The sequence below is a fragment of the Haplochromis burtoni genome, unplaced genomic scaffold, assembly GCF_018398535.1.
Source record: "Haplochromis burtoni strain Fernald_Lab_line unplaced genomic scaffold, NCSU_Asbu1 Contig_135, whole genome shotgun sequence".
In the NCBI taxonomy this organism is placed as follows: Eukaryota; Metazoa; Chordata; class Actinopteri; order Cichliformes; family Cichlidae; genus Haplochromis; species Haplochromis burtoni.
In genome coordinates this window covers 576,512-586,790 of record NW_024582496.1, presented here as the reverse complement: position 1 = coordinate 586,790, position 10,279 = coordinate 576,512, and the positions used below count along the sequence as shown (strand labels likewise).

General features: G+C 39.5%; 2 protein-coding genes across 4 annotated transcripts in view; one reads left to right on the top strand and one right to left on the bottom strand.

Moving 5' to 3' along the window:
• Positions 1-5,218, bottom strand: part of nr1h3 (nuclear receptor subfamily 1, group H, member 3) — a 12,153-nt gene extending 6,935 nt beyond the window's left edge. Inside the window, exons 1-4 of one of the 3 annotated variants that reach the window (XM_005930777.3) lie at positions 4,998-5,217; positions 4,145-4,244; positions 2,434-2,650; positions 384-466 (exon numbers count right to left, since the gene is read on the bottom strand). In XM_005930777.3, the coding sequence (XP_005930839.1) occupies positions 384-426 (43 nt within the window). In that variant the 5' untranslated portion in view covers positions 427-466; positions 2,434-2,650; positions 4,145-4,244; positions 4,998-5,217. Of the gene's footprint in view, positions 1-383; positions 467-2,433; positions 2,651-4,144; positions 4,245-4,997 lie in introns of all 3 variants that reach the window. The other 2 variants (XM_005930776.3, XM_005930778.3) reach the window with 2 other exon arrangements.
• Positions 5,219-7,336: 2,118 nt separating this feature from the next.
• LOC102312630 (ADP-ribosylation factor-like 14 effector protein) overlaps positions 7,337-10,279 on the top strand; it is a 6,572-nt gene continuing 3,629 nt past the window's right edge. The window contains exons 1-4 of the mRNA XM_005930775.3: positions 7,337-7,532; positions 9,002-9,197; positions 9,285-9,410; positions 9,778-9,818. Coding sequence (XP_005930837.1) covers positions 7,462-7,532; positions 9,002-9,197; positions 9,285-9,410; positions 9,778-9,818 — 434 coding nt within the window. The 5' untranslated portion in view covers positions 7,337-7,461. The remainder of the gene's footprint in view (positions 7,533-9,001; positions 9,198-9,284; positions 9,411-9,777; positions 9,819-10,279) is intronic.

Sequence of the window (10,279 nt, the reverse complement as noted above, 5' to 3'; positions counted from 1 at the left end):
AAGGAGAGACTATTACAACTGTAAATGGCTGAGGTATGCAGCAAAAACTTCCATAGTAAGCTTAAATAAGACTAATTAAAATAAAAGATAAGCCACATAAATAGATAAATTACTTATTATTTCACTAAATTATTTTAGTATTATTTGTTGAGAAACGCACAAACTGCATTTATTATAAAGTAGGATATTTCTTTTAGGGCTCTCTCCCCACTAAAATAAAAAGATAATACAATATAAAAAACATCTTTTATACCCACTCTTGGAATGTAGAGCAAGTACTTCATATACTTCATGGCATAATCTAACAATGACACGTATTGGAAGAATTGGCTCCTGCTCAGGTAAATCTCTCACTTTGGACTGACAGAGATCGTTCCTCTTACCATGACCAACATCTGGGATATCAGTCACAGACAGCGTGGACATCTTCTGCACAGCAGCTTGTCATTACGAAATCAACACGTACCTGCGAAATGAAAACAACAGGACATTATGCTAAAAGTTACTATCACTACAAAATCCTCTGAAGCAAAGTTTTTCCTTGGATCCTACCCGTAAATATGGGACTGACAAGGACAGCTTAAGGGTCTCAATGCAGGTTAAAAACAAAAAAAGACAGTTTAGTCTGTTCTGATGACAGACTTTAATTTCAGGAAATGTATTGTCTTCTTTAAATATACAGTCTGCGCAACCCATGTAGTCAGCTGTTGTGGCTACAAAGCATTTCTAAAAAGAGAGTTTCACAGACAACATGTTAGCAACCACCTGAGACATACTCAAGTGTGGGTGACTCTGGTAGAGCTATGCCACAGAGTTACAAAACAGTCAAGTGTGAGAAACACACTTAGTTCTCTTGAAACCTCTTGGTTGGGTGTGTAATTAAGAAAATAAGGATGTGGTTTGAAGATATCGATGACAAGTGGATTATTATGCTGTTACGCAGCATAACACAGTTCTTAGAAAGAATTAAAATAGATCAAGGCTTGTAGTTCTGGCCACTCGGAGCCTGGCTATAAAGATGTTCATACAGCAAAGCCAACTGGATGTAAAAGCAGAAATGAAAGCATGTCATGTGCCACATATGGATACATTTCAGGAAACTGAATCAGCAGGAGGCTATTTGGCTGTTCTTAACCAGCCTACAAGAAACAAGCAAGTTTGGAAATGAGGGCCGAGTTATTTTTGTGACAAATAAAAACGATAATGTTCAAACTTTCTGACATCTTTGTCACACAGCATGATAGAGAACTGTATTCTGTCTGCACATCTAATGCAGTTCATTATTCAAACCTACAATTAAAAAAATTATTATAATCCTTTTCTGGAAATGTTTTTAAAGCAACTATGGTCACTCTTGGTTCACTTCAGAGGCTGTAGCTGATGACAATTTGAACTTTACTGCCTTACATTTAAGGATGCTTCTGATATTTAGTCTACCCCCCCCCAACACAAATGTAGTGCATAAACTAACCAATTAGTAAACAATGAATTACTCGACAACTTAAACTACTTTATTTGATGTAATATGCTCAGTGACTGGAATAAAGACTGTAAAGGTCTACTATAGCCAGAAAGTGATGAGCATAAAAGACATAGGCATCAAATTTATGGAAACTCATGGTATGCCAATTGGTGCAGGTCCTTTCTGTGGCATTGCAACCTCAAAAACTGGTTACTCTGCAAAGCACCTGCTTCATAAATGGTGATAAGGACTCGGCAACCACTCCTGCAAGATTTCATAACATAAAAAACCCCCACATACAGGTAGGTGTTCTAGTTGGTATAACTATGTAGTAACATCCGTACTTATCAGTGTAACAGTAGTACTTTTCCATACAAGTATCATAAAGCCTTTCTGTGCATTTTAAAGTTCCCCCATGTTTCCAACAAGATAAAGAAAGACAGAGAAAAGAGAATGAAACTGTGAATATATGTGACTGAAATTACATATCTCTGCTGGGGTTATGCCAGTTCAAAAATTAAAGGGAAAGCCTGTAATAAAATGAAACAAAGAACACAGCTACTATGGCAGTAATGTTCCTAGTCTCACTGATAAGCTTTTACATACCCAAAGAAACCAGTAAAGTCTTATTGTTCCTAACAGTTAAGCTAAACGATAATGAACACAAAACTTCTGTTGGCATAAAGAGGCTTTGGTAACATTTCCATGATAGCATTTGTGATTGTTACACCATGTTGGCTAATGGCACTAAAATGAGGCTATGTATGAATAATATCAAGTTTGCCTTTCAAAGCATGCTGGCAATTTCTAACATTTACTTTTTGGAACTTAACAGTTTCCTCACTGAAAATGCAGCTTTGGTTTGATGGTAAAGAAAAACAAGGTCAACGACACTTTGACTCAAAGCTCTTATCAGCTAGAATTGAACTGCGAGACCGACTGTGACAGGCACAGCGGTGGAATGACCTTACCTCAGAATCTGGTGTCTTATTTATCGCCTATCCATCTTTCCCATTAGAGTCCACAGCCTCAGCCTGCTGATATCTCTGCGGTGATGCTAAGGACTAGCTCGCCTGATGATCCTTAAAAGGATGCCAAAACCCCTGTGACTTGTTGGGCAGAAGTTTAATGACTTGATATCTCGAAGAGGGCAAGTACGAAAGAAGACAAGTCCCTTTCTACAATGCCCTATGGGAGACAGGAGGGAAAACACACAGAGAGACGGGGAGGAGGGAGGGAGGGAGGTGAAAGAGGGAACACCATAGGTTACTATTGGTCATTTGCACAGCTCTTAAATCCACACAGGGTTGTGGTGTTCGATTCTTTTTCTCCAAGTATTAGAGCCACCCATTTTCAATCTTTACAAGGTTCTTACTCCATTTTTCTCCAGTTCTGTCAAAACATAGCATCTACTTGTCCTCTCTGTCACCACTCTAAACCTTCCTCACAAAAATGCCACACAGCTTATTAGAAAAAAATATTTTCTAACATATAACAGTGAATTATCACTCATCCATATATTTTCTTCCACTTATCCAATTCAGGATCATTTCATTAAGGACAAAAAAGCCTAACCTGGGGGTTTGAGGTTTGAAACGAATGATATTCAGAATATGTTGATTATGATGTGTTATTCTGGTCATACAAGTCTAAGCTTAGTTGATTTACTAGTTAAAATGTACGATGATCGAGGGCATCGTGGTCTCCTGCATGAATTAACAGTCTTTTGCTGTAACAATTCCTATCTGCATGTGACCTTAAGTCATCCCCGCTCTCGTCTCGCAGATAAAGTCCAATGTCCCCTGCAACTTATCAGTCAGTCACCTTTGACCATGTTTTCACAGACTGTTGGAAATTAAATGAGAGCACCAACAAACAAACACAAAAGAAACAAAGAATTGATGCAAATCTAAAATCGCCCATCAATAATAACTTAAATGCAGTTCTTATAATGATTTGTACCTGGTTTGGTCATCATAATCTTTTATAGTTGATGATCAATCTAGAGTCAGTATTATAAAATACAGAGAGAAAAAAAAAAAAAAAAAAACAGAGAAAGGACCTGTTCTCCATTTACACTCCAGCAAGTCAAACATCAGTCTGCTCTTTAATAAACAATTTGAGGCCAAATAAAATCGATGGGCGTCAAAATTAGGCTTTTATAAAAAACTTGTGAGATTATTTAGCAACTAGTATTTTTGCATGTGCCAGTCAGATAACTAAATAGTAGAAATTTAGAAAACAAATTGTTCATTTGGTCATATTTAAGTTTAAAACCCCTAATAAAAATGTCCGTGTTCATTATGGGCTTTCTGAGTCTTCAGTGATTGTGAACTGGTAAGTAATATGCAAACAAAGCTGCTGAGAAAGATTCAAATTACTGCGCGTGTCAGCAGCCAGAGTGGCGTGGAAGACTGAATGTGAGAAAACACGGCGTGAGAAGGTGCGAATCCAGTGTCCGAAGACAGCATGACTATAACTGGGAAACATCGCTTTCTCAGAGTAACAACGGATGCAACTCTCTATGGTAAAGCAGAAACGGATTACTGCACTCAGCAACATCTTGGTGTGAAAGGAAAGAGTCAGTGCTTTCAGGGATCACAGATTCCACAACCAATCAATGTTCCCAGACAAACACACGCACACAATGTGGTGGAAGGAGAATAGAAGAAGTGTATTCACTTGCAGATCCACCCAGATGTTTTCACTTCTTTAGCCTCCATACTTCTCTTCTGAGTAATCTTTGGTGGAGCCGTGTTGGGAATTAAGTCAGGTCACTGAACTAAAAGATATGATAAAGATATGATAAAGATATGATAAAGATATGATAAAGATATGATCCACCCCGCTGAGATAGCAGGTGCAACAGATGTCACCTCTGCACACAGCACTTGTCAGGAAAAACAAGTGAAACCACCTCTACGGGTGGGGCAGGTGCATCAAAGGGTTTTCACACTGAAAACAAGCACATATAGGGATGAGGGAGTAAACAACCTGCCTGGCTTGTCAAGCTAAAGTAGCTTTAGTAGTAGTACCATTCGTTTTTTGTTTTTTCGCCCTTTGCAACCATAGTAGGAGCACTTGAAAGCGCAAGTGAAAACTCTTAACACGTATGACAAGTATTGTTTTGACAGTACCGGTATACTGTGATGTGGCCGTTTTGACCGCAGATTTGCTGCTAACATTAGCTTAGTTAGTTAGTTAACTAAGCTTAATGCCACTTAAGTAGTAACAAACAAACGCACACAGCTAGCCTCAAGTTTGGCTTGTAAACATCAGCCAGCTTACATCGACATACGTTAAACGGTAAACATGCCATCAACACTGCTATTCAAGCAAAACGACCAGGTGTTTAGGTGAGATTAGCTTCTTGGTCGAGCCGCACAAGGCCAGTATCGTTAACGTTAGCCGAGAAGCCCCGCACACCAAACGAACTTCCTTTAAACAAGTTTAACTTAGCTAGCTTGGCTAAGTTAACGTCTCTGGGTCAATAAAAACGTTCAGAAATGACACAGAGCTGCGTTTTTAGACTCACCGAGGACTTAAGGACTTTGGGGCTGCTTGTTAGTTGGGCTACTGCGTCCGTGTGCGATTCCTGGCAAGGGCTTTAACAACATAAGCTAACATGTTAGCTCGCTAGCCAGCGTCGTTCTATCATGTGATCCAGCGGCCCCGGGGAGCTCCGGCTGCGGCTGTCGCAGCAGGAAGCAGGTTTCATCAGGCAGAGGGGGCCGGGGCCGGGGGCTTCTCTATTCCGGATTTGGTCTTGCAGGCGCGGAAAGCCGCAGCACATTTATCGGCCACAGGGCCCACTTGTTTAGAATTATAGCCTTTTAGAACACAGATTTTTTTTAAATATATATACATTTAATTGAGGCCCTATTTATTTATTTACATACAGAAAAAAAAACAAAAGTCGTTTAAATTATACTTAAATAATATTCAGTCTCCCCTTTTTCCTTTTTCATTTTTTTGTGCTTTAGGAATTTATTCATGATTTCATAATCAACTAAAATGAAATGAAATTGCTGAATTTGGACCCTCTATATGACACCGATAAATTATTGTAATAATGTAAGATGCGCCTTGGTTGATGATGCTGCAAACTGTGAGAAATTTACAGGGAACCTAATAACAGAAGGACTGCAGCAAGTGTGAACGGGGAGGTTTATAACATGGTAATAAGCTCTGATATGATGTATGGTTTGGAGATGGTAGTGCTCACAAAAAGACAGGAGGCCGAGCTGAAGATGTTCAGATTTTCACTGGGAGGGACCAGAATGGATGAGATTAGAAATGAGAGGGACAGCTCAGGTTGAGCAGTTTGGAGAGAAAGTTAGAGAGGCAAGGCTGAGATGGTTTTGATATATCAGAGGAGGTATGGTGGAAATGTTGAACAAAGGATGCTGAATATGAAGCTACCGGGCAGAATTGAAAGAAAAAACCACAATGAAGATTCATGGATTTAGTGAAAGAGGACATCAGAAAGTTGGTGTGACAGAGGAGGATAGATAGAGGGTGAGATGGAGGCAGATGACCTCTAAAGGGAGCAGCTGAAGGGTAGAGAAGAAGATGAATTTGTAGAGGGAACCTGGTGTTTGTATTGGTTGCTGCTGTAATTTATAGTCCATCTTTATACCGTATGTACCTGCTTATACATGTGTAAGACTCTGAGAAAATATGGGGTCTATTCCTGTACATTTTACAGAAATTGAATGGATCACAGACTTTATACATACTTCTATTTTCCCTTTCTTATTACACTTTCTTTTCCATAATCCAACACAAAGTCTCATGACCGACCATTTTTCCCATAATAAATCTGTAATAGGACACAAGGCTGAACACGAGCGTGAAAGCCATGCCCGATGTTTTCTATACCAGTTTTCTATACTCATTTTATCTGTGATTTCCTATGAGCCCCACCTGCTGGGACTGTGAAGGTCATATCACACCAGTAAAATAACCCACAAGTCCCCTAGCTGAAGTGATCAAGTATTCAGCATCCATCTCAGTACACCAGGCTTTATTTCTGGTCCACTGAACTTTTAAATGAGCACCCATCTTTGGGGGATTTTTGCTTTGTAACCCTACTTAAATAGCCCTGTATTCTAGTTTCCCTTTATTGTCGCCCTTCTGTATGCACAGTGTATACAGCGTATGTAGACAGTGTTCAGAGTTACAACATGCCCAATAAAGTCACTGCGCCTGCTCAGCTCAATTCCACTATTATACTTTGACTTATAAGTAACACTTATTTGTTCAATTTGGTAATCAAAAACACCCATATCACTCGTAAGTCATTGCAGGGCAAAGTCATTTCAATTTTTTGGTTAACATGGTAACCAACATGGCTGAGGAGGACACATAGTGGATGGGTCAGACTTTTGGAATAAGAGGTCATTCATCAGCTTGTTCCGCTAGTCTGTAAGCACGGCTGTTATTAAAAATTGCAAAACAAATGGAAATGTGTTGTTGAGGATATTCTGCACTCGCTGTCAACAGTTCTAGTGTGTGTGGTGAATTCATTGATTCACTTCTGCATCTACAGAAAATGTTTTTGATGTTTGTCCCGTTAGTCTCCTGCGTTGTGTCTGCAATCTAAGACAGATATTTTTGCACTTTTCAAGCTGTGACTATATTTTTCTGAGTGATATATGCATGTGTGTTTTCTATTTTTATTGTATTTTATTTTATTTAGAATATCAACGTAACTTGAGCCGAATGACTGCCTGTCAAAGTTTGTTTCCCATCCCATTCATATTGTGCATAAATCAATCATGTTCATGACTGTTTTCCAGTGTTTTAAATGTATGTGAATATCATGAACCGCCGCCAGAGGGCAGACTCTTCCAATGGGAAACAGGAAGCTTAAGCAGAAATACGAGTAGTTTGTCCGAAGAAGACAGCGAAAGGAAGTTTGTAAACTGCTGTTGTTTTGTTTTTTCATTCGTATTGTCATATAGTTTAGACAAAAAGAAGAAAAAAAGAGAGTCACTATGCCCGTTATATGTGCGGCAACAGGATGCAACAATAAGTTTGTCAAAGGGTCGGAAATAAGATTTTACAGGTAAGCTTTCTGTGCAGCGGAGGAGCTAAAGTTTCTCTTTATCTTGCAACGGTATTGTTGCACAGCGTTAGCGTGTGTGTGTTTTGGCCTCAAGATTGAATGCAACATTAAAAGGTTTGGACATTAGCTTCAAGAAAAGCTGCCGTGCTTTAGCTTAGCATTAGCTTCACAGAGCTAGCTAACGTTAAACGTGAGGGTGCTGACATACACCGCACCACGACGCCACACAGATACAACGTAATGGCTTTTTCTGGGCAAGTTACTTCACCGCTTTCCTGATTTTTCAAGCTTAGTTTTCTTGAAGGAAGAGTATCTACTTAAAGCTAGTTGCTTATGGTTACGGCTTATGTACATTTACACGGTGTTGATATGTTAATGCAGCACACCAATAAACCACCAATAAACCTATTTAACAAATTCCGGTTGCACATAAAGCTTTCGCAAGTGAATAGAAGGTAAGTTGACAATAATTTGGTAGCTTGATAAAATGTTACTGTAATAAATGTGGTCACTCGTTGATGCCTCGGTCAGTATCTGCTTTTAAGCAAAGATATAGTTTACAGATTTGTAAAACATAATCTGGAATTTCCTTGCATGTAAAACAAGTCCATGTAGACCGGAGTTTTGAGGTTTTGGCCGTTCACCAAAGGAAAGTTATCTTATCATTTAATTTATTCAGTTGGCAAAAGATGAGAGGAAACTGTAGGAGGTAATGTTAAGTAGGACTGGTACATGCTTAAGTGTAATTCATGATCCTGCAAATGCGTCCCTCTGCGTGCACGTTTCTTGCAGTCCTCTTAGATTGTAACTGCACGTAGCTGGAAATGAACGATTGGTTGACAGGCGGGCTGGAAAGATTAGCAAAAGTACCCCCACAAAACTTGAAAGATCCAAAATATACAGCATGAAAAGCTCAGCCAGTGACTGCAGTGGAGACTTAGGGCTCATTGTTTCTAACATTCGTTTTCAGTTCAGCTCTTTGTATGTTAGAACTTCCACTCCTCTCCGTGGCTGACAGACCAACAACGGCACAAACAAGAGTTTGTTTGTGCTGTTGGGTGGCTGTAACTCAGGTGGTAGAGCAGGTTACCTACTGATCGGAAGGTCGGTGGTTCGATTCCTGGCTTCCCATAGTCTGCATGCCAAATATCCTTGGGCAAGATACTAACCCCAAATTGCTCTCCGATGCATCCATCGGAGTATGAATGTGTGTGAATGTTAGTTTAAAAAAGCACTTAGACAAATGTGCTTGTCTGGCATCCCCAGACTACCAAATTACCTTTGCTGAACCATAATTTCTTTACATCTTTGGTTAATCACCAAATATTCATTTTAAGCCAGGAAAAGTGTTGGATTAACATTCACACTTTGAGAGCAACTCAGGGTTCAGTATCTTGCTTAGGAATACTAGGACATGCAGACTGGAGCATCCAGGGTTTGGAGCATCTCTTCTCTTTCTTGTGTGTCAGGTTTCCTCTTAGCAAGCCTCAACTCGCCAGCAAATGGGTGCACAGCCTTGGGATGAAGAACTTCATCCCAACTGCCAACACTTGCCTCTGTTCGGAGCACTTTAGGCCAGACTGCTTCAGAGACTACAATGGCAAACAGTTTCTCCGGGAGGATGCGGTGCCCACCATATTCACCCAAGGACAGGATTCCTCAAAGGTGCGGTCTCACAACAGGATCATGCTTATTCTAAACAGGTGACTCTGCTTTCTTTGTTTTGAGGTGATAACTCTGTAAATTCCACAGATTGAACTGCGTAAAAGAGGAGTAATCCTGAAGGAGACAAATGTCGCAAATCAGATGACGACACAAGCGGACAGAGACAGAGCAAAAGAAGCTGCTCTTCGCAGAGACAAAAGAGGAGGAATGAGGGTGAGTGTCTCTTTTACTATTGTGTATACTGTGGGAGGGTAATGTGTGCTCACTTTTTTACCCCTCAAGAATTATTTATTTAATAATTATTATTATTAAGTCTAAAATGCAAAAATAATAATAAAGTGTCATGACTGTTGCATAAATGCAACAAAGCCATGATGTTTTGATATAACATCAGAGGTATTAGAATATTAACCAGAAGCCACTGACTGGATCATTCGAAATAAAGCAGTTTCTTTGTTGTCATTAAACCACGAATCTCTTTCCCCAGTTGTCTTTATGTGTAATATAAAGTGTATTATTTATTTTAGGCCTAATTTATCTCTGCATGAGCTATATTTCTTTGTTATTGTTATTGTTGCAGGGTGGACGAGGTGGCCGTGGAGCGAAACAGCTGTCAGACAGGTGAGAGATGCTTGCTGTACATCCACAAAAATGCATTCTAAAGCATGAAACCTTTATTGTGCTTACACCTACCACTACCACACATGTTTTGGAAATGGTTCTTCTTTCCATTGTTGTGGCTTCTCTTGGTGAATAATATTATTAAAATTGGGCTAAAAGTCAAGCCTGGACAGGGATCAGTTTTAGTTTTAAAATAAAAATGTTCCCTGTGTGGATGCAGGCATACAGTATCTCCACTGAGTTTGATGGTAGAAGCATTTGTTTGTGCTTAACACTAAGTTCTTTTTGTCATGAATCCTTTTTTTACTGTCTTGCACTTAGTTTGCTAATTAGATGTGAACATAAATTATGCCTGCGCGGATAACATTCTCCTTTTTTGGCTTAAGTGATTGTGCCCTTATTAGGGCTGGGCCATATTATACCGTTCACGGTAATACCGGTATAATGTTAGGCAACGATAG